At 59.5% G+C, this 23,713-nt stretch overlaps 3 protein-coding genes across 3 annotated transcripts in view; 1 reads left to right on the forward strand and 2 right to left on the reverse strand.

The window, feature by feature from the left end:
• Window positions 1–23,713, reverse strand: part of CEP104 (centrosomal protein 104) — a 223,291-nt gene that overhangs the window by 127,056 nt on the left and 72,522 nt on the right. The window lies entirely within an intron of this gene.
• Window positions 3,140–5,695, forward strand: TPRG1L (tumor protein p63 regulated 1 like). Its single transcript, XM_049775388.1, has 5 exons — window positions 3,140–3,363; window positions 3,460–3,551; window positions 3,662–3,838; window positions 4,738–4,891; window positions 5,111–5,695. Exons 1-5 carry the CDS (start codon window positions 3,160–3,162, stop codon window positions 5,297–5,299), a joined length of 816 nt encoding a protein of 271 aa, XP_049631345.1. The 5' UTR covers window positions 3,140–3,159; the 3' UTR covers window positions 5,300–5,695.
• Window positions 6,414–12,726, reverse strand: WRAP73 (WD repeat containing, antisense to TP73). The gene is made up of 12 exons (XM_049775412.1): window positions 12,610–12,726; window positions 11,483–11,635; window positions 10,541–10,657; window positions 9,696–9,768; window positions 8,709–8,812; window positions 8,463–8,549; window positions 8,254–8,388; window positions 8,096–8,173; window positions 7,504–7,600; window positions 6,983–7,108; window positions 6,712–6,903; window positions 6,414–6,641 (listed from the first exon to the last, which is right to left on the reverse strand). The coding sequence occupies exons 1-12, from the start codon at window positions 12,676–12,678 to the stop codon at window positions 6,505–6,507; spliced, it is 1,368 nt and encodes a 455-aa protein (XP_049631369.1). The 5' UTR covers window positions 12,679–12,726; the 3' UTR covers window positions 6,414–6,504.

Raw genomic sequence — 23,713 nt, forward strand, 5'->3', positions numbered from 1 at the left:
CTCACTGTTCATGTTTTAGCCCCTAGACACCCGTGTGTCCCCCAAATCCCTCTGCAGAAACAAACTAGTTAGGTAGGATGAGTGGGAGGGAGAGAGGATGGGGAGGGCAGCAATTCCCAGGCCAGGGAGGTAGAGAGGGGCCCCAGGGGCAAGTTGGGGTGCAGCCCTGCAGGTACACCCACCTCGGCGGGCGGTTCCAGGCTGGGGGAGTGAGGGCGAGGCTCGCCTCAACCTCTGCTGTCTGCTCTGATGCCGGGTGGCCGCAGTTAAGCAGGGGATGCCCGTTGCCTACCATCCACCCACCGGGCCTGCCACTGCCTGACCAAAGCGCTTTACCCATCTCTGGACCCCGAATTCTAAAGCTTCTAGAAATTCTACTGTGGAACCTTCCAGAAGGTTCTCTAGGGGGGGCATGACCCAGTGTAACCGTCATCTGCGACTAGTGTCCAGGCACCTCTTGTCCTCTTGCCCTCAGACCTTGTCCTGTATCCCCTTGCTCTTCTACATTACTGCCTCCCACATGGGGTCAGCGTGACTCACAGGAGTGACCCAGGTCTCCGGGTACAGCATGCAGGAGATGTGGTAATTGAGGTCCTGGGCTGAGTCCAGGCCAGCTGTGCAGAAGGTTCAGGCGAGGCCGAGGGGTCACCACCAGCTACACCTTGGATGGCCAGCACCCCGGTCTATATCTGTCTACACCGCCATCTCCACTCTAGTCTATCTTCAGGTCTATGCCCAGTCTATACCAGTCTACACCTGTCTACACTGCTATGCACAGCCCAGTCCACACATTGACCTACACCCGTCTGTCTACACTGCAAGTGAACAATCCAGTCTATACTCCAATCTACACCCTGGTCTACACCACAGTCAACGCCTGTCTACACCACTAGTGCACAACCCAGACCACACTGTGATCTACACCCCCGACTATACCTGTCTACACCCTATATGCATATCACACTCCACACTCCTCTACACCCCAATATATACCTGTCTCCACTCCTACACTCCAGTCTATACTTTCAGTCAATACCTGTCTGCACTGCCACCTATACCCATCTACTCCACAGTGTACACCTGTCTACAACTGTACCTGCCTAAAATTCCATCTCCATCCTAGTCTATATCTGTCCGTACCCTGCCAGAATCCGCGAAGGACTTTGGTTTGTCTTGTCGGAGGTCAAGCAGGCAAGAGTCTGACAAGTGACTTCTGAAGCAAGTCAGCACCTTGATGGTGCTGGATGATGGTGGGATGGAGGATGAGGTCTTTCTCCTCCATCTTTCATGTTTCTGCTCCCACCCTAAGGTAGGGCACAATTATTGATTAGGGTAGGTAGGATCAGTAACACAATAATCTTATGGAAATGTTTTCATATATAACAACTTCAAGCTTTTTTTTTTTTTTTTTTTTCGGTTTTTGGGTCACACCCGCCAGCGCTCAGGGGTTACTCCTGGCTATATGCTCAGAAATCGCCACTGGCAGGCACAGGGGATCAAATGGGATGCCGGGATTCGAACCACCGTCCTTCCACATACAAGGCAAACACCTTACCTCCATGCTATCTCTCCAGCCCCCAAGCTCTTTTTTTTTTTTTTTTTTTTTTAAATAAAGAAACCAGGGGCCTAATGATAAACCCTGAGGCCTGGAGAGGGACAGAGAGCTGAGTTTGGGACCAGGGTAAGATCTGATGGAGGGGGGCCGGGAAGGTGGCGCTAGAGGTAAGGTGTCTGCCTTGCAAGCGCTAGCGTAGGACAGACCGCTGTTCGATCCCCTGGCGTCCCATATGGTCCCCCCAAGCCAGGGGCGATTTCTGAGCGCATAGCCAGGAGTAACCCCTGAGCGTCAAACGGGTGTGGCCCAAAAACCAAAAAAAAAAAAAAAAGATCTGATGGAGGGCCAGGTATAAGGAACAGGTAAACAAGGCGAAGGATAAACAGTCTAAAAAGATGCAGACAGATGTCTGTTGAAATCTGGGAGAAAAGTTGTAGCTAGGAGCTTCACGTGTGTGTGTGTGTGTGTGTGTGTGTGTGTGTGTGTGTGTGTGTGTGTGTGTGTGTGTGTGTGCCAATAACAGCTGGACCTCTCTTAAGGGGGTGGACCCCTTTTATAGCTTCCACTGTAATGTAGGGTAAGAATACCCCAGTCTAGGGGCCGGAGAGATAACACAGCGGTAGGACGTTTGCCTTGCATGTGGCCAATCCAGGATGGACCTGGATTCAATTTCCGGCATCCCTTATGGTCCTCTGAGCCTGCCAGGGGGGATTTCTGAGTGCAGAGTCAGGGGTAACCCCTGAAGAGCCCTGAAAAAAAAAAACATCCCAGTCAGTACCCCACTCTACACCAAAATGTACACCCTCGTCTCCATTCCATCTGCCCCAGTCTGGCCTTGGTTTCCCTCCCAGCTGCTCCATGTCACAAATCCTCAAACTCTCTTGGCTTTCCACTCAGGGGCGTCCACTCCACACTGTCACTTGTACCAGAGCTCCGTCCCCGCACACCCTAAAGGCTACCGGTTGGACCCTTAACTCCCAGAGCCTCTGGGGCCCATGCACCCCTGCACCCCGCCCCCTGCACCCTACACCCCTGCACCCCGGCTTAGCACCTGCAGGGCTTAGCGAGCAACTGGCCAAGGTAGGCACGAGCTCCTGAAGGATAGCAGATAGATGGCGGAGGTCACTTGGAATTGGGGTATCAGTGTCCAAGGCGCGGGGCCCGGGAGTGTGTTCGTGGCGACCCAAGTGGGACTCGAACCCGCAAACTCGGAGGGTGAGGATGGCCCGCGTCAATCACCGACTCAGCCACCGCCCCGCCCCGCCCCCTGCGGCGCGTCGCCGTTTCCCGGGCAACCGCGCCGGCCCCGCCCTTCCGGCCTGGTAAACAGGAAGCGAGCGGGCGGGGCCACTCGACACTTCCGGCCCGATTGTTGCCGGCAGGCGGGGCGGGCCCAACCGCGGAGAGACGTCCCGAGCGGCCAATCGCGAGGGCGGGAGCGCGCGGAGGGGCGGGCCTAAGGCGGGGCGAGCGAGGCCGAGCCAATCGCAGCGGCCGGGGGCGGGGCGAGCACGGCAGGGGCGGTGACGACGGTGGCCGCGTCGGGTCCGCGGGAGGCGGGCGGCGGGTCGCGGGTCGCGGGTCGGGGCGGGCCGGGCGCGGCGATGCTGCAGCTGCGGGACTCGGTGGACTCGGCGGGCACGAGCCCCACGGCGCTGCTGGCGGCCGGCGACGACGACGACGAGGCCCGGGCGGCCGCGATCGCGGGGAGGCCGGGGCCGGGCGCGTCGCAGTGCCAGACGCTGTTTCCGCTCAGCGTCCACGACCCCACGCGCCGCGCCCGGGTCAAGGAGTACTTCGTGTTCCGGGTGGGCGAGGGAGGGGCCGGGGAGGGAGGGGATCGTGACCCTGACCTCTGACCCCTGACCTCTGACCCACCCACTCCTGCCCATGCCCATGCCCAGCCCGGGACCATCGAGCAGGCGGTGGAGGAGATCCGCGTGGTGGTCCGGCCCGTGGAGGACGGGGACATCCAGGGCGTGTGGCTGCTGACCGAGTGAGTAGGCGGGTGGGTGGGTGGTGGTCGTGGGTGGGTGACCCCAGGGTGCTGCCCGGCCTGGCTCTGATCTGACCTGACCGGCCTCCCTCCCTCCCTCCCTCCCGCAGGGTGGACCACTGGAACAACGAGAAGGAGAGGCTGGTGCTGGTCACCGACCGGGCCCTGCTCATCTGCAAGTACGACTTCATCAGCCTGCAGTGCCTGCAGGTGGTCCGGGTCGCCTTGGACGCCGTGGACACCATCTCGTTCGGGGAGTTCCAGTTCCCCCCCAAATCTCTCAACAAGTAAGTGGACGCTCTCTGCTGGTGCTGTAAGGCAGGCTTGGGGGGCGGTCTGTGCACCGTGATGGGAGTGGGGGTCTGCTACAGAACAGGACCTGCTGCTCTGGACCACTAGGGTCAGGGTAGGAACTCACCCAGGGCAGCTCTCTGGGCAGTTTTGATACTTGGTTGTTTTATAAGAGAGAAAGAACAGCACACTTTGAATAATTTACAGGTGTCGTGGGGCAGTTAACAAGTCTAAAAATGTCCATGATGGGGCGGGAGCGATAGTACAGCTGGGAGGGCCCCAGGCAGTCAAGCACGCAGCCGATGCAGATTCTATCCCTGGCATCCCAGGTGATCCCCTGCAGGGAACGTTCCCCAAGTGCATAGGAAGGAATAACCCCTGAGCATCACTGGGTGTGGTCCAAAAGTAAACAGAAGCATCCCCATTGTACTGTTCAAAAACTTCGGGGGAATTTTCTGCAGCACGAAGAAGCGGACATTACAGTATGAACTAAATAGTTGACCTGAGTAGTCCTTTCCGGTTTGGGAGTGGAGATTGAGATAGAAATGAAGATGGACTGAAAATGTCAACCAGCAGGAGGCAGGGAAGCAACCTCTGGAAGCCCCACCCTCAGCCTGGTTCCATCTGGCCCCCCAAAGGCAAACTCCATCAGCCAACCATTGCAAAAAGCTGAGAGCACTGAGCTGTTGTCACTTGCCCTGTGGAAGGGTATCACAACTCTGCTTATGTGTGGCCTGAGACGGTGAATGGTGGGAACAGAAGCATGTGTGTCAGCAGTGACAGGCACCCTGACTCGGGACCCTGATGCAGTAGGCTCTGTATGTGTGCGTGCCTGAGTGGACGGGCAGGTGTGGCATGGCCTCTGCTCAGGCAGTGCTTCCTGCTCCCAACTCAGGCGACAAGGCTTTGGGCTTCGCATCCAATGGGACAAGCAGAGCCGCGCGTCCTTCCTGAACAGGTGGAACCCCTGGTCCACCAACGTGCCCTACGCCACCTTCATTGAGCACCCGATGGCTGGTGCCGATGAGAAGACGGCTTCTCTCTGCCAGGTGAGGCATCTCGCCAGACTTGCAGTACCCTAGAAACAGTAAACTGGGGAATCCTGCCCTCAGCGGTCTCGGGTGAACAGTGGGGGTCTGGGAGGGAGGATGAGGTGAGAGGAAGCACCAGACCCCACAGTGCTGAGCAGCCCTGAACTTGTCAGGGGGCCCCGGTGGGGTGGAGTCTTTTCTCTGTGGGATGGCACTGACGTGCTCTGAGACCTCCAGCTGGACGGCTTCAAGGCGCTGCTGATCCAGGCCGTGAAGAAGGCCCAGAAGGGAGGCCCAGCGGGTGGCCAGGGTGTGCTGGTGCTGGAGCGGCCGCTGCTCATCGAGACCTACGTGGGGCTCATGTCCTTCATCAACAATGAGGCCAAGCTGGGCTACTCCATGACTCGTGGCAAGATCGGCTTCTAGTGGTGCAGCCGGCAGGGGCAGCAAGTCAGGGCTAAGGGAAGGCCTTTCCCTGTACGGTTGCAGTCGACAGGGACCAGGGTCCTGGGCAGGAGAGCCAGGCCACGCTTCCCAGATCCGCTCTGCTTCCCAGGGTTGGCTCTGGGCTTCCCACCTTCCTCCTGGCCTGCATCCTCGCATGGACCCGCCATTTACTTTCTCTCTTCCCGGCCCCTTCAGCTCGGGGGCAGCTCACACTGAACCTGCAGGTGTAGCTACACTGGCTGTCCAGCCCATCTTGTGCCCAAAGTTCTGTCTCTTTGTAAAGCTTAAATACAGAAGCTGCTGCTGGTCCAGGCCTTGGTGTAGGATCCACCCAGCTACAGGCAATAGACCCCGGTTCTGCTGTTCTGAAAATTAGTCTGTGTCATGCTTGTCCCCGTGGTGAGCCTGGAGTGTGAGCCTGGAATGTTTGCAGTTTGCAGATGGTGCCCAGCCTCTGAGGACAACACCTGGTGACTGGTATAGGGTGCAGGCTGCTCCTCCCGTGGTTCCCCCGTCTCAGACCCCGGCTGCCTCAGTGGGTTTGGGTACCCCCACTCTTGGCCCAGGTGACCTGAAACCTTTGCTGGTGCAAATGCTCTTCCTGGGCCTTTTTGCTCTGCCCCAGCCACAGTTGCATTTCTTCCCTGGCAGACATGCCCCACCAGAGTGCCAGCCTCCCTCCCAAGGCTGCCCAGTGTGCCACTCCTCTGGTGGCCCAGTGAGTCCCCCCCTCAAGCTGACCACGGATGTCCCCAACCACACCCCCCTTTTCAGAGGTGGCCCTGAGAGCTCAAGCAGTTCCCTGGAACTCTGACTTGTGCACACTAGAGGTCACTCAACTACGCCAGCCCTTCCTGTCACAGCCCCTCAGGACTGCATACTGACCGGAGCTTTGTACTCATCCAGGGTCCCGGATCTGGCACACCGGTCCTCCTCTGGAACCGCTCAGCCCCAGGTGCTGGGCCCAGATCAGTCTTGGGAGCCCTGAGGGTGGCTCCCAGCAGACATGGTGGGTACAACCTGTCTCCCTACTATGCACGCCCAGAATATGCCCTCAAGGAATCACAAGCCATGCCTCAGACACTGACACCACCAGAAAACCTGCAAACATTTATTTTAAATAAAAACGCCCCGAATGTACATATTTACAGCAGTGCTCGGCCTTGGGCAGAGGCCTGCTCGGCCTACGTGGCTTTTCCCAGCTGGCCTATGGTGCCCACACACTGCGGCTCCAGGAAACACAGGCAGAAATGGTCTTTGCTGAGCAGGGCCAGGGAGTCCCCAGAGCGGTGCCAGGTTAGAGCCAGCACCTGGATGTCAGCTATGGGGATGGGACAGGTCAGTGCAGGCTCAGATGTGTGCCTGGACCCTGCCCAGGTCTCAACACTTACCTTCGCCGGGCACCTGTACTGAAACACAGCCAGCGGGCGACCACAGGTAGACCCTGGGGCCGCCTGTGCAGACGGCGAGGCGTGGCCGCTGTGGGTCCCACTGGAAGGTGCGCACCGGGGCCAACTGCTCCAGCACTGCCAGGAGCCGCAGCTTTTGCACGTCCCAGACCCACACAGCGTGGGGCATGTTGTCTGCAGGCAGAGGCGTGTCAGGGCATGGGGGCTCCTAGCCTAGCCACACACAGACCCAGGCTTAGGATCCTGCACTCACCATTCCTGGTGGCCAGGAAGTAGTTGTCGGCACTGAAAGCCAGCAGGCCCACCCCGATCTTGGGGTTCGCTCGGTCAGCCGCAGGCTTGAGGGTCTGTAGGGAGATGGGCACCGAGGCGATCTCGTCTGGAATGTCAGGAAGAGGAGGGCGGCACGGGGCCAAGAAGAGCCACCCTGAGTCAGAGGATGGGTCCTGGCCATGGGGACAGACTGCAGTTCCCCATCTCACCCCTGCCAGCCACTAGCATCTGCCCACACTGTGCCAGTATTATCTTGGGACCGCCACCCAGATTCCTCCACAGAATGGACCCCCGCAGAGCTGGGGACCTCCATCTGCACTAATGATCTGTCCAGCACACAGGATGGCAACACTGAGTGACCTCACTTCCCCTAGGTGGGGCACAAACTTAGAGGTGGTGTATGGGTCCCCCTGCAGGGAAATTCCAGAGCATTGAGAAGCAGCAGCCAAGAACAGCTGGTGTCAGGGAAGGGCTGGGGTGTACGGGAGATCCGGTGCTCACATTTGCTCTCTACAGAGGTAACTGCGCCTCTGGACGGGGGGAAGGGCCGGGTGCCCAGCAGCAGCCTTGGGCTCTTCTCGGCTTCCTTGTAAACGACCTGCACAACACCACGGCCACTAACACCACTGCCAGGTCACACCAAGGCCACTAATACCACCTGCTGGGTGCCACCTGGTAAGGACTGAGACCTGGCCGGCCCGAAGGTGGGGGACACACTGGCCCGTTGCTTGCAGCTCTGAGGACCGGGGCAGCAGCTATCAACCATGTGGCCAATGGTGACAAGTGACAGCTGTGACAGGCTATAGATGGGTGTCGGGTATGCAGGACTTGAGAGGCCATTGGGGGCTGTGCTCTCAGCCCAGCTCAGACCCCTACTGTCTATAGTATCAGGGTCACAGAGGTTCACGGCCAGGGAAGGGTCAGCCATGGGGGGGGGGCAGAGTGGGATTCCCACGCATACTGGACAGTGAATCATGGGTAGGGGCTGTCCATGTACTGCCCCAAGGGAAACACCATCTTCTACTCCTACCCCCAAATTCAACCGCCATCCTCCATCTCTCTCTCAGAAGTCACACCAGCTTGGTGCACTCACAATTTTGGGGTTGTTGATGGTGGCCGGATGCTCGAACTCTGTGAGCATCTTCCAGGTCACGTGGTTCAGGATGCGTACCTGGAGGGGAGAGGTAGGTGGTCGGTCAGGCCGGGCCTCGGAGTGGTGGGCCATGAGCCGGGCTTGGGTGCAACACCCACCTTTCCGTCATAGCTGCCGATCGCCAGGAACTGGCTGCTGGGGCTCCAGGCCACCGACTTAATGCCCAGTGACCACTCGTAGGCACAGAAGGAACCCAGCAGGCGGCCGTCCAGGGAGTAAAGCAGGATCTTGTACTGCGGGCGACAGTCCAGTCACACGAGGCCCCCCCGAGGCCGGGCATAGGGTGGGTGACTCCAGGGTGGCGTACCTCCAAGCAGCTGTCCCAGGCGGCCAGCACACAGCCGTTGGGGGCCCACGCGAGCCCGGCCAAGTCCTGAGTGTCCGTGTCGAAGTGCTGCAGGGAGAGACATTTGTGGGCATGGCTAACTGTCCTCGGAAAGCCTGAACTGCCAGGCCTGGGATTGAACCACAGTCTCCAAGTCCCTCCAGGCCGGGCCACTCCTCCAAGATGGGGCATTCACTGTCCAGTACCCAGCTTGAGGTCAGGTCTCACCCGCAGCAGCTGCCAGTCCCCGCACACGAAGATGCTCACGTAGTCCTTGCAGTCACGCCGTTCAGCCACAGCCATGTGGCGGCCATCCTGCGTGAAGGCGATTCCTAGGGAGACCATGAGCCTCACTCTGGGGGGTGGGGTGGGTCCCCGTAGGCTCTCAGAGACACAGTGGTGGGCAGGATCAGGGCAGAGGGTGGGGCCCCGAAGACCAGAGACAAAGTGGGTGGGTGCAGGGGCTAGGACTGGGGGCGGCACGCCGCAGACCAGAAACAAGATGGGGGATGGAAACAAGTCGGGGTCAGGTCAGCTCCCTAAAGATCAAAGACAGGGAGGCCAAGAAGGGGAGATCAGGAGCTAGTCCCTGTAGACCAAGGAGACATGGGACCCAGTGGGTGCCCAGGGGTACATGCAGCTCACATACAGCCACAGACACAAGCTACTGCTCTGCCCAGGTCTGACAGGGTGGCCCAGGCTGGCCCCCAGCAGACCCAGGTGCAGCCACTTTCCCCGCTTTCTTTCTCCAACCCTGGAGCACAGGCCAGATGAGGCATCAGTGGGCTCGGCCAGGCAGTTCTGTGCAGCTGTTGGGGGCCATCTGAAGGGACACCCACATCCTGCCATTCCCACTGAGGGGCACTGGTCCTGCCATGAACTGGCCTCAGCAAATGGAGTCCCCTGGGGACACAGAATGTACCCAGTGCTGGTGACACAAGATAGGGGCACATGGTCCTCCCGAAGGGCCCCCAGCAGCAGCCAGAACTGCTCGGCCCCACCTGAGAGCAGGATTTGCAGGGCCTGGTCAGGCACGGGAGAGTCACCACAACCGACACACACATATAGCACCTCAGGACTGTAAGGGGTAGTGACGGCCGGGCAGGTCAGGGACCTGGGAAACACCAGATGGGGCATACACAACAGCGAGCTGGGGGTCTGTGCTCTACCAGCTGCACAGATGGGCTCAGGCCTGGCACCGAAGATGCCGCTCACCTTGCTGACATGCCTTCGGGTACTTGATATACGACACGGACTTGGTGCATAATGACCAGACGGTGATGCGCAGCTGTGGGAGGTAGGAGAGGCAGGGGCTGAGGATGGGTGTGTCCCTCGGCCACCACCGCCATTTGATGTTCATTTCAGAGTGATGGTCTTAGGGCTACCACAGGTGGATGCAGCACCGAGGTCAACCCAAGGGTCTGTCCCTGAGAGATGAGCTTGTGTCATGATCATCTGAGCTGGGGGCCAGGGTCACTTGGGAAGGGGGTGTGAGCTGCCAAGGCTCGTACTGAGTCCTACACAGGCAACTGGTGAGACCCATCCTCTGACCTGTCAGGGCCATGATCCTGCCCTGGTGGGGGTGGGAGGAGAGGAAATTTACCAGACAAGCACCCTGCACCTTTTAAAACATCCCAACTCTGGAGCTAGAGCAACGGCACAGCAGTAGGGCATTTGCCTTAGAAGCAGCCAACCCGAGACAGACCCAGGTTCGATTCCAGGCATCCCATATGGTCACCTGAACCTGTCAGGAGCGATTTCTGAGCGCAGAGCCAGGAGTAACCCATGAGCATCGCCAGGTATACCCCCAAAACAAAAATAAAACCCTTTCTAACTCAGGGCCTGAGAGACAGCACAGCAGAAAGGCACTCGCCCTGCAGGCAGCCAACCCTGGTTCAATCCTCAGGACAAATACCTCCCCCCCCAAGTCTCCAACAGGAGTGACCCCAGAGCACAGAGCCATAAGCCCTGAGCACTGCCAGGTGAGGCCTCGAAATGAGAGCAAACAGCTGAGCATCAACATGACACTCGCCTCATGGCCCTTGGTGCCCCCCACTCACATGGAACTCGGTGGTGTTGAGAATGTGCCGCCCATCGGGGCTCCAGCAGGAGGCCACCAGCCCTGCAGAGCCTTCGTCAATCCTGCAGTGCCACTCGGGCTGCTCCAGAGACCACACCTGGACACACAAGGGAAGGAAAGAACCTGGCATGGGGGGAACCCCACGATCACAGGTATGGTAGGGCTCTAGTCTAGAGAAGCCCAGTGGGGTCCAGATACCCATGATCTTGTGGTGTCGGCGGGCCAGGGGACTGAAAACATCTGTTGCTCGGCCACCCTCATCCTCAGTTGTGAGTGCATAGCACCCTGGAGTTTCGCCCCTGTCTGAGGCACTTCGGGGTCAGAGTCTTTAAGTGCTGAGCTAAGCTAACAGTAGGGGGAATCAGCCTGACTGTTAGAGAAAGTTGGGGTCTGGCCTCTCCCCGGCCATGTACCTGCACCCCCCAGGCCCAAGCCTGCCCTTCTCTGGGTCTGTCTCTGCACATGCATGCTCATGCGCACTCACACACACAGAGCGTCACACAGCCACTCACATGTACATACATACACAATCTCGTACATAGTCACTCACACATACACTTAGTCACACACAGTCTTTTTTTTTTTTTTTTTTTTTGGTTTTTCGGGCCACACACATTTAATGCTCAGGGGTTACTCCTGGCTAAGGCTCAGAAATTGCCCCTGGCTTGGGGAGACCATATGGGACGCCGGGGGATCGAACCGCGGTCCTGATCCTTGGCTAGCGCTTGCAAGGCAGACACCTTACCTCTATCGCCACCTCACCGGCCCCCCCCCACAGTCTTAAACATACACACACACAAAGTCACACACAGTCTCACATATATATACACACAGTCACTAACACACAGAGTTATTCACACACTCAAATACACAGTCATACAGTCTCTCACACACACATATACACCCACACACCCTCACGCACCTGCACCAGACCCCTCCTGTACATGGCACACAGGATGAAGCTGGAGTCTGCCGACCACTCAACATGCTGGATGCGGTCAACACACGTGAAGAGTTGCAGCACCTGCAGGGACCGCACATCCCGCACCACCAGGCGGTACTGGACGCAGGAAGCCTGGGAGAAAGCATAGCGTCCCCCAGGTCAGCGGGCAGGACCTAACATTCCCCCCAGACATTGGGGCTAAGAGCTGAAAGCAGATTAAAGCCCTACTCAGGGGCCAACAGTACTCAGGTGGCTGAATTGGCTGAGCATAAAACAAACAAACAAACAAACAAACAAAAAAAACACAATTCACTGCAAATTCCACTTCCACTTCCAGGCCCAGGACCCTGATGCTGCCGTGGGAAATCCCAGCAAGGCCATGACTACCAGCCGGGGCAGGGATTCCACTCCACACCTGTGAAGCCCCGAATTCTTTTTCTTTCCAGTCTCCAATACAAACAACCCCCAGGCCCAGCTGTTCCACCAACCCTCGCACTCCATGGGGCGAGGCACTGAACAGGGGGCACCTGAGGAGGTGGAGCATCTCGGCTCCATCCTGCCTCCTGCGCCAGAACAGAGTCAACCTCAGGCCCCAGAAGCTTCCCTTCCTCTGGGCCTAGGAAGTTCCGTGTGCAAAAATCGGGGTAGCAACCGTCTACACCCGCGATCCACTGACTCCCAGGCGGTTCTGTCCAAGGAGGGAGGCCGAGAAGAGCCCAGAGGTGTGACAGCGGCTTACAGCCTGGAGGAAAGGCTGCTTGATCCAGGGGAAATTCTAGCAGCAAGCTAGAACAGAACACCCCTGAATGTTCATGCAACTTAGCCTTGGCAGATGGCAACCAGGTATGGGGTCGCTGCCATCTGCCCGTGGCCCCTGTCTGGGACCCCTTCCCTGATGCACCTGCCTGGGGGGGGGGCCTGCCTGATGTACCTGACCACGACCCCAATCAGCAGCCCCTGCCCGGGGCCCCAGCTGCCCAGGGTCTCCAATGTCAAGCTTGCAACTCCCCCGGGCCCGTCCATGCCTGCAAGTTCCCAAGCTGCCTCCACCTCGTGCACGCTCCGCCCCGCGCCCCGAGCCCCTTGGGACCCCCGCGGCTGCTCACCAGGTACTTTCCATTCGGAGAGAACTTGCAGAGCAGCCCCGAGAGCTTGAATGTCTCGGAGAAGTTCATGGCGGCGGCCCGCGCCGAGCCGAGCGAGCGCACCAGCCAGCCCGCGGGTTCGCCGCAACCGCCAGTCGCGGCCGGAAGTGACGCAGCGAAAGCTGCCAACAGCCAATCAGAGCTCTGGCCTCGCGCGCGGCATTGTGGGGCTTGTAGTTCCGGGCGCCTGCGCAGACAGGCCGTACTTCTCCCGACCCGGGATTTTTTATTTTACGCGCGCGCTAGCTCGGAGTTGAGATGGATATTTGGGGGTTCGCTCGGGCTAGGGCTGCAGGTGAACGGACACAGGCTAATCCAAGCTCATGCGCGATTTGAACCTAAGGGACCGGTCGCTGCTTTCTTGAAGTGTTTGCTTTTAGGCTCCTTTGGTGCTGGGGGCACCTTGCGCTCCCCGCGCATCCAGTGCAGGCGCTGCGTCCTTGGAGAGGTTTTACAGAGCCCTGTAAAGAATCGTTTCTCGTGTGATTATGTTCCCAGGTACTGCCTGGGTCACCTTCGCCCTTGCAGTAGAGTGTCCGCTGGCCTGAAATTCAAATGCATCTGGGCGATTGCAATTTATCTGGGCGCAATGATTTGGTACCCGCGAAAGCATCTTTCCTTTGCGCGCATCCTGCATCCCCGGGGGCGCAGGCCTACAGGGAACTCAGCTAACACTTGGACGGGCCCCGGAGCTGACATTCTACGCCTGCGAAATCTTAAAAGTCTCCCTTCGTCCGACCATTCGTTTCTGTGCTAGTTTGGGGCTGACCAGGGTGCTCCAGTCTGAACCCCGCATGCCCGAGAGGGCTCCTCAGATCCCTGGGAAAACGAATTTAGCCTTAGTCTTTGAGCAAACGTGCAGGGGTGACGCCCCGGGGCCTCGTGGGAAGTTGGTGGGGATGTCGCACCCCGGGGTCCAGCTGCAGCCCGCCCAGGTGGGTGGGAAAACGGCTGTCAAGGGCTTGGAACCCGGCGCGCTCTCCAGGGTACCCGATTCTGGTTCCTCGTCCTCTCCTAGTCCTCGCGTCTGGGCCTCTCTGGAGAGGCCCCGCCTGGATCGCTAGGACCCTGGGTTCCGACCATCCGGCCCGCAGCCTGGCTCCTGGAAACCTCGCGTGCCATCAGCCAGCGCCGGACCAGCTCGCCACGGCTCCGTCCCCACCCGCCACTCTGCGCCGATTTCCTAGGACAATATGGGGGTCCGGGTAGACCCGCCGGCCCTTTCTGTCCCCCTTGGGTGCGGCTGATCTAACCCACCGCACATTGCACGGGCGCGAGCTGAGCGTGCAGGTGAGACAAGCGCGGCCTCCCCATGCTCCAGACCAAGCCGATTGCGCCGCGATCCGACCCGGCAGGACCACGGTAGACCCGGAGTCCGGTTCCGAGCAAGACAGCGGTGGCAAGGCTGGAAAAGCGCCGGGGTCTGAAAATGCCCCAACCCGGGGCCGATGGATAGGGGCGCAGTGAAGGCGCGCCTCATCCTAGGGGGCCAATGGGCACGACCCTCGCGGGAAAGAGGCGGCGGCTCGGGCCAGCCTGTCTCTCCCCGAGGTGCCACCGCTCTGGATCCGCTTGCCCTCCCCGTGCCAGCGCTCCCCCAAGCCTGGGCCCCGGATCCCCGCAGGTGCCCGGCGCCGTCACCGTGCACCGCGCGCACGGCTCCCTTCTCCACCCTCGGATTCCGTTTGCAGCACCTGGGCAAGCGTCGGAAATTTCTTGCACGGTTCCCCGGGGATCCCCCGGCTCCCGCGCGCCGGGCCCGCGCCTGCCAGCCGGCCACGGTGGCGACTCCATCCCGCCAGCAGGAGGGCCCGGCGCGGCCCGCGTCCAGCTCCGCGTCGCGCGCCAAAGGCGGCGGGAAAGAGGCGGGGCGAGCGCGCCCCGGGACCCCGACTAGGACGAGGCCAGCTGCGGGGGCGGAGCGCCGGGCACCAGCCACCCGGGCCCCGGCCCGGCCCCGCCGCCCAGATCCTCCCGCCGCGGCCGGTCGAGCGGCCCGCGCTGCCGTCCCGCCCGTCCCACGCGCGTCGCACCCGGCCGGCTGCGGACTCCCCCTCCCGCGGCGCCTCCCCGCCCCGCGCCCATATAACCCGCCGCGCGCGCCTCCCTCGCGGCTCCCCGTCTCCGTCCAGCCCGGCCGCTGCGCCTCCGGGCCCTGGCGCAGGACCCCGCGTGCGCCCCCGTGTCCATGCCTCCGGCCCGACGGCAACAGGTAGGCTGGGCCGCCCAGACCCGCGCCGCACCGCACCGCACCGCACCGCGAGCTGGCGAGGGGCAAACGGGGCCCGCGGTGGAGAGGCCAGAGCCGGCGGCTTACGAGGGCGAGGGGCGCAATGTGAGGGTCCTGGCTGGGAGCAGGCGACAGAGGCGGCGGCCACTGAGCCCACGGGAGACGACGTCGTGCGTGGTCACCCCCCTGCGCTCTCCTCTGCGGGGCCCTCACACGCGCAGGTTCCCAGGGCGAGGGGTGGCGGATGGTTGGGGGAGAGGCTCTGAGGGTACCGCGCAGGTACCCTGGGCAAAGTAGCTCCTTCCCAGAAAGGTTTCAGTCTGGAGAAATTGGGGGTCCACACCCTTAGGTCTCGTGGTGAGCCCAAGCCAGGCCTTCCATGGGCAGAAAGTCAGTCACTCTTCAGCTGGTCCCTGTAAGGACTTAGATTCCGGGGCCATCAGGCCCCCTGTGCCAGGGGCCTCCCTTGGGTCTGGTTGGTCCAGAGGCGAGTGAGGGTTGGGCCCTGCCACCTACTCTTCTGGGGCTCTCTCAGGCCCCCCTGCTTGAACACAGCGCAGAGCCGATCCCCTGCTCCGATGGTCCCCTGCTCCGACTATCTTCCCAGCCCTCACCTTCTTCCCATCCCCTGCACAGGGCGGAGCTGGTCTGACTGTCCCATCAGCCTGTCCTTTTGTCTGTCCCTTGGGCAGACAGGCACAGGCTGGCACACGTCCCCATGCCAGTGACAGGTCAGCCAGTGTCACCAGCCTGGGGTGTGAGGACTGGGAGGTCCCTTCCACACCCTGGCAATTGGGCCTTGTTTCCCCTTTTGACCTTGCTGGACTTTGGGGGGAATCAATGTCCTTGAACAACCAGAATTATGCAGCCTTAACCTGTGTAGCGTCTGCCCTGCACCTTCAGCTGTGAGAGGTCAGGAAAGGCATCCACGGAAGGAGACAAGGGTGGGGTGGGGAGCTCCGAATTGCTTGGAAGCGGGGATGAAAGTGGGGTCACCAGTGGCAAATCCTTTGTCAGTCAAGGCAGCGACAGCAACCAGGTGCCCCAACTGATGAGGACCACAAGAACTTGGCCACAGAAAGGCTCTGTCTTTCCTACTGCACGGGGCTCCTGGAACACTTGGGAAAAGGTGTGGGGTACTGGCCCAGGATCCCTCCTCGGTGCTTCCTTGGGGAGACCCTGCGAGTAGCTCTGGGCCTCCCCGTGGGCTCCAAAAGAGGCTGGGACCCCCCAGCAGCTGCGATCTGGCTGGACTCTGTTCCCTCCTCCTGCTGGGTTGCAGGGCCTGAAATAGTGGGATGGAGGTGCTATTCCCTGCTAGCCTCAGATTTCCTGGTGGAGCTGGGCTGGCATCTGGGGGCACAGCACAGGAAGACCCTGTCCTATGTAGAGAAGGGCCTAGCAGCATCTGGTGAGAGACAGAGCAGGAAAGGACAGTCTCGTGCCGTGCCTGACCAGGGACCACAGTCATCCCGATCCATGCTGACTCCCCCAAGTGACATCCAAGGTGTTGCCCACAGGGCACCAAGTGTTAGATGCCGCATGCCAGGCACCCTGCCCCCCTCACGGCCCTTCCTCCAGGGTACCCCAGGAAGGATGCTTGAACTCTTGGTGCCTCCTTCTCCCTCCCTTCCTTCCGCTCCTCTGAGTGCTTTAATACCTGCCAGGGTAACCCTTTGTCCAGCCCAGCCCTTTGTCTTTTTTACTTTTCTGTTTTTTTTTTTTTTTTTTTTTTTTTTTGGTGGGGGCACACTCAGCAGCACACAGGGGTTACTTCTTTTTTTTTTTTTTTTTTTGTGGTCTTTGGGTCACACCCGGCAGTGCTCAGGGGTTATTCCTGGCTCCAGGCTCAGAAATTGCTCCTGGCAGGCACGGGGGACCATATGGGGCGCCGGGATTCGAACCGATGACCTCCTGCATGAAAGGCAAATGCCTTACCTCCATGCTATCTCTCCGGCCCCACAGGGGTTACTTCTATCTCTGCACTCAGAAATCACTTCTAGCAGGCTCAGGGACCACATGGGATCCTGGGATCAAACCCGAGTCCATCCCGGGTCAGCCGCATTCAAGGCAAACGCCCTACCATTGTGCTATGGCTCCAGCCCCGACCCTTTGTCTTCTGGGCTCTGCTGTTACTCTTTGGGGAGCTCTGCTGGCCCCTGGGAGCCCCCAGAAGGATGGGGCAGCTCCTCTCCCATCTGTTTTGTTTTATTTTAGGGCCACACCTGGTGATGCTCAGGGCTGACTCCTGCCTCTGTTCTCAGGACTTATCCTACCAATGCTGGAGGGACCCTTTGGGGTGTCCGAGATGGAACCCTGGTGGCTGAGTGCCAGGCATAGCCCTCCCCACAGGATGTGTTATCGCTCAGGTCTCAGCCCCTTTCCCATCTGGCATCCTACAGCGCAGGGCAGTGCCCGCCCTTGCGCTTGGCCTCCGTCCTCAAGTGATGCTCACAGACCATCCCAGGGGTCCCTCTGAGGCTGGTGCCTGGAGAGAGACTCTAATTGCTCACCTACTGCTTGAGGCTCCAGGCCCCTGGGGGGAGAGGCCAGCATCTGGGGGCGCCCTGGCTAGTTGTACTGGTGGTTTGTGCGGTGCTGACTCAGGTGGGCCCTGCACAGGTGGGCCCATGCACCCCGCATGATGTTCCCAGCCTGGATTTGGGGACCCTGGCACTGTGCTTTCTGGGGCCAGGCTCCTCCCAGCCTCTACTCTCAGTGCTCCCTGGGCAGTGCTCATCTGTAGGGCGGAGCTGCTCCCACCCTACTTTGAGACAGCCTGGGGTCTGATCCCCCATTTCTGGAGTCTGACCCCATTTACCTCCTCCCCATCATTGGCCTTCGAGAGGTCTCGGGATGTGGAAAAGGGGGTCCCCGTGTAGAGACTGCACCACAGTCAAAGGAACAAAGGAACCTGCTTCCTTTTGAGTGCGGGTGGGGGGCCCCCCAGGCACGAAGCCCTGATTAATATTCAAATCAGAGGCGGGCAGCAGGTAATTGATCTGGCCAAGCCGCAATTAGGAACCTCCTTTCTTTTCTGGGGAGCGGGCGTGCTGGGACTTGCTCCCAGCTCCTAATTTTTGATGGGCGACGCTCGGCGGCTAATTATTTGGCTGTAATGAGGGGGGAGAGCTGGGTGTGATGGGGTCCCAGGGCTGACACCAGGAAGCTGCAAATGAAAAAGGCAGCTATCAGTAAACAGGCCACTCGCTGGATTAAGGGGAAAGTTGTGAATTTCCATCGAAAGAGATAAACAGATCATGGGAGGTCAGGGTCAGGCGAGGGGGGGTACACCTGGACTGACCATAGCCCACCCCACGCTCTCCTATTCCCCCTCCTCTCCACAATCACAGGGGAGCCAGGACACCTCCTGGGAGCTCAGGGACCAAAGGGGATGGAGGGGAATGAGAGAAATCAGTCAGGACTGGTTCCTGCACCCCCAATTTGAGGACTCTTTTCTTTTTTTTTTTTTTTTCCTTTTTTTTGGTTTTTGGGTCACATCCGGCAGCGCTCAGGGGTTACTCCTGGCTCTATGCTCAGAAATCACTTCTGGCAGGCATAGGGGACCATATAGGATGTCGGGATTCGAACCACTGTCCTTTTGCATGAAAGGCAAACGCCTCACCTCCATGCTATCTCTCTGGTCCCTGAGGCCTCTTTTCTTGTTTTTGTTTTTGTTTTTGTTTTTGGGCCACACCCGTAAGCTCAGGGGTTACTCCTGGCTATGCGCTCAGAAGTTGCTCCTGGCTTGGGGGACCATATGGGACACTGGGGGATCGAACCGCCGTCCGTCCTAGGCTAGTGCTGGCAAGGCAGGCACCTTACCTTTAGCGCCACCGCCCGGCCCCGAGGCCTCTTTTCTAAGCACAGGGGACCCACCCACTGATGGGGTGAAGCAGATGGGCTATGAGGTGGTCCCAGATGTGCTCATGGGGGGGGGGGGGCGAGGTCTCATGGCCTGTCTGAACTGCCCCAGCTGCCATGGGGAGTTGAATCCTGGACACCTTTGTACTGGACTCCTGTCTTACCTCTGTTCTTACCTTCCTCTCTTTGCCTCACCCCTGCCCTCACTGCCTCCTCTCTCTGCCTCACCTCTACCCTCACCGCCCTTCTCTCTGCCTCACCCCTGCCCTTACCCTGCTCTCTCACCCCTGCCCTGGACCATCCTGTTTCTTGGGCCTCGTTTTCCACATAGCTGTAGAGACCTCGTTCTGAGAGGCAGGAAGGTGGTGTCTCCTGGGTTCCTGTGGGTGGGTGTAGGGCTCTGGCGCTTCTTTCTCTCCTGTGTGTGTGTGTGGCAGCACGTGGGGGGCCTGGGAGGTGCCTGGGGGAGAGAAGGAACAAGGAACACATGGGCAGAGCTGTCTGGGAGTCCTAAGAAGCAGGACTGTTGGGGGAGGATGGAGGGTGGTGGTGTTGGGGTACTCCAGGCCCTTCTGGGCTCTGCTGCCTGTGACGTCTGATGCCAGGAACTTGTGAGTAGAGGGAGCCACTTCGAGCTCAGGCCCTGGGCCAGCCCCACCCTGTGGCGCTTTGCGTACGAAACCTCCGGGGGCCCTCAGGTCACAGACTTACTTGGGATATCTGTAGGGCGTGTCCTTCTGAGCCAGGGTGGAGGTACCGGACAGAAGTCAGAAACCCCCAGAGCAGGACATGTCTGTCCGTGCCCAGAACCTGGCTGCACCCACTTACCTGGGAGACTGGCCTAGGAACCTGCCCATGGGGTCACAGCCATCGTGGGGAACACCATCCTGGAGGGTCCTAGCCATAGTGGGGAGCATTATTCCTGGGGGTGGTCAGAGCCATGGTGGGGAGCAACACCCTGGAGGTGCTCCCAGAGTGAGGTACAAGTGTGAGACGCTGAGGGTACGATCTGAGCCTGGCCAGGTGATATAGCCACAGCCCTAGTGGGTGTCACCAGAAAAGAAACTGAAAACAGAAAAGAAAACTCCCTTCAATGGGATGCCGGGGCCTGGCAGCTGTCTCCTCACACTCACTGGGCTGGGGCGTGAGGACCTGGCAGGTACGTTTGACACACACGTCTGCTGTGTGTCTGGGCATATGTGTCCTGTGTGGACTTCCTGGGCCCAGATCATAGGCCAATCACTTGGCTCGGAGACTCCTCTCCTACACCCCACAACACCTCAAACTCATGGGACCGTTTGCAGCCTCCGGCTCTGGGCTCTTCCTGTCTACACCATGGGCCTCTCTCCTGTCTACACTGTGGCTGGGAGCTCTCTCCTGTCTACACGGCCGGCTGTCCCAGACTTGGGGCGTACACGGCATTTGCTGCTTCCTGCCCTCCTGGGTTCCGAGTCCGAGTCAGCCCTCAATGGGATCCGGGGAGACTTTGCAGTCTGTTCCCTCCCCTTGCTGAGCCTCACCTCTTTGTCCAAGCCATTGTGCTGTTGAGGTCTGGACCTGCTGAACCCCCAGTGAGGCCAGAGCTGGAGGGAGCCAGACCCCACCCTGCGAGAGTCTCAAAACTGAAAGGAGGGTCTGCCCTGCTGGGTGAGGCACATGTGTAGGAGCATGTGGATTACACACATGTTTCTATGTACACATGTGTTGGGCTGTGTGTGCACCAGTGTGCTTGCAAAGCACGGTGCATGTGTGCGATGTGTACATATGTTGTGTGTGCACGTGTGTCTGTACATGTCTGTTCTCACATGTTCTAAGCATGTACATGTTTTGTGGGCAATAGATGCTGACTCATGGCGACTGACGTACTTGTACTTGTGTGTGTGAGGCCCCAGTGTCCCTCTTGCCTTGCTCTGCCCTGCTCTGAGGAGAGAAACGGGGTTCCCCGAACCCTGAGCACGTGGGCACGTGGGCACGCCTTTGCTCAGCGGAAGCTTAACCAGTGAGGGAGTGAGGGTAGGGCCCGGCCACCAGGTCACTGGCCTGGCAGGGCCCGGGGCCAGGCTCCGCCCAAGCCCCAGGGGAGGCTGTGGCCAGGCAGCTCCACAGCTCCAATGTCATCGCCTAGGCAACCAGGACGCCGCCGCCACCACCACCTGCTGCCCAGGGCCGCTGCCTGCTGCAGACCCTCCTGCCCAGGCTGGGCCAAGGTAGGCCCTGCCCTCCTGGTGGCCAAGAGCAGCACCCTGCTGCCACCCTCTGTGAGGGCAGACCCTTGGGGTGCAGAGTCCGGTGTCTGGGGGAGAGGCTGGCAGCAGGGTCAGGTCTGTCTGTGGTGTCCCTGGGATGTGGGCAAGTGGGACAGCTGCCACTCTGCTGTCAGGCACCGGCAAGAACAGACCACGGGGCATGGCTGTCACCCCGGTGTCTTTTTTCCTTGGGGACACTCACAGACACTCCCTCCACTTCCTGCCAGGGATACCTTGCCACGCCCTGCACCCCTCTACAGGCTCCCTGCTCACAAGCTCCCAGGCAGCAAGTGATGCCTCTGCAGGGCCAGCCCTGAGTCCCTTGGATGGCAGAGCTGTGTGTATGTGTGTGTGTGTATGTGTGTGTGTGTGTACAGATATCATGCGATCCATGTCATGTTATGCCTTGTGCACATGTGTGGTCCTGGATGTGTGTGTGCTGTGGGCAGTACCAGTAGGACACCACACATGAGAGCGCCTCACTGTCACCTGTGTGCTGTGTTGATAACACTGATGCAACCGTGAGTGCATGCGTGCCATGCGTCACGGGTCCAAGTAGTGTTCCCGAGTGTCAGGGCATGATGGTGTGGTATGATGGGTACACAGCATTTGAGCTGCACGTGTATGTGTGTGCAGCATGTACATGTGTGGCGATATACATGCATGTGGTGTGTACATGTGTGCGCTGATCCACCCAACCCAATTCGATACGAAGAAAGGGCTGTTGGAACCAGGCTCAGGAAGGTTCTCCTGGTCATCGTGTCCCAGATTCACCCTGGGGAGCCAGACAGCCCCAGACTCTGCATGCCAGGTGCTGGGAAGACTTGGAGACCTGCCCGTCCCAGCACGGGTGCTAGGTGCCTGGTACTGGGTGCTGAGTACTGGATGCAGGTGCTGAGTGTGCAGGTACTGGGTGCTGGGTGCTGATGTGTGATGTGCTGGGTGCCATGTGCTGAGCAGGGCAGGTGGAGCAAGTTAGGTGAGGGAGCGGGAAAGTGGAGACCTGAAATGAGGGAAGGCAGGTGGGTACCACAGCATCCTTGAGCACCCAGGACAGAAACAAACACAACACCCAGGGGACACACAGACAGCACCCAGGAGAAAGATGGCACCCAAGGGACTTACACAGCACCCAAGGGAGACACAGACACAATTCCCAAGGGAGACAAAGCACCCAAGGAAGACACAGCACCCAGGGGAGTCACAGTCATAGCACCCATGGGAGATGCAGACAGTGGCTCAGCTCTGTCCAGGAAGCTGCTCCTTCTGTGCACACGCAGATGAGGACACTTGTCATGCCCGTGAGCTGCCACCGTAGCACTGCAGCAACACTCCACCCCCACTAGCCCACCGACTTCCACCCCCCACCCCACCTAGACTACCCAGTTTCCAGCCAGGTAACAGAACCTGACACTCTGGGTCAGGACCTGCTGGGAGGACAGATATCCCCAAACTCCAGGACACAGACAGACACAGACATGTGAGCTTACACGCCTTTACACACATGAGCTCACACACACAGACATAGGCCCAACTGGTCCCCACCTTCATGCCCACTCCCATTAGACTATACACTCATTCACGCGCACTCATGTACACAGAGACATACGGGCCCATTCACACAGTCACGTTCATACCCCCACAGTATATATCAAGTCATTCACACATGCACACGCATCTGCTCGGGCACACTAGACCACACATATCCACATGCCCCCTTGCACACAGTCACTTCCTAGGCCCCTCTGGGCTCTTTGGGGTATCAGAGGTGTCCCCATCCCTGCCTTTTCTCTCCTTTCTCCTGGCCCTGATCCTCCTGTCTCTCTCTGTCCCCCAGATCCTCAATGTTCTCATCACTCCCTTGGTCCCCAGCGCCCCTTTTGCTTACCTCCATCTGCTGACCCTCACCGTTAGCCTCTGGGGTTTCAGGAGCCAAAGAGACCCAGATCTGACCCCCTGGAGCAGGTTGCCCTGGGTGAGAGAGCTTGGTGCTCTCTCAGGAACCTCCGGACCCCATGCCAGGGCCAGATGCTTTTCTGAGTGTTGGGACAGGACCTCATGGAGTGGGGCGATGGGAGGAGGCAGGTGAACTCTTACAAAGTTAAGCTGGGCCCATCCATGCCGCCTTTGATCTCATGTGGCCCCCGTGTGCCCTATGCCCTCAGTGCTCCCGTGAGCACTTCCGGGAAGAGGCGGTGCAGGCTGGGGTCAGCGTGGGGGTACAGTGCATTAGTGGGGTACTGACTGGAGGCAGTGCCCCTGGTGGGAGGTGGTGGTTGGGGTCTGGCAGCGCCGGCACCCTGTGTCATGTTGATGCCATGGAGGTGGCCGGTGTATGTCTGGCAGGGCAGAGGCCTTCCGGAAATGATAGGCAAATGAGACCTGGGGAAGTGAAAGGGACAGTTGGGAGTGTTGCTGCACCCCCAGCTTCTCAGTACCAAAGGAGGTGCCTCCCCTCGCCCGCTTGCCCCGACAAGACCTAGATTTGGGTCCAGTGCTGGTGGCATCTGTCTCAGGGAGGACTCTGCTGCCTTCTTACCCTACCCCCACCCCCCACAGCTCTGCAGGGAGCACCCCCCCCAGCCTCGCCCTTTCCCCACTTCCTGCCTGTGCCCTGAGCTCAGGCATCTAACACCTCGAGTGTCTGTACCCGCTAGGCCCCGAGCCTGATGCCGCCATCACAAGCCTGAGGCCACTTGTAAGTTATGAGGGGGTACAGGGTTTT

The sequence above is a fragment of the Suncus etruscus genome, chromosome 6, assembly GCF_024139225.1.
Source record: "Suncus etruscus isolate mSunEtr1 chromosome 6, mSunEtr1.pri.cur, whole genome shotgun sequence".
NCBI classification, from domain to species: Eukaryota; Metazoa; Chordata; class Mammalia; order Eulipotyphla; family Soricidae; genus Suncus; species Suncus etruscus.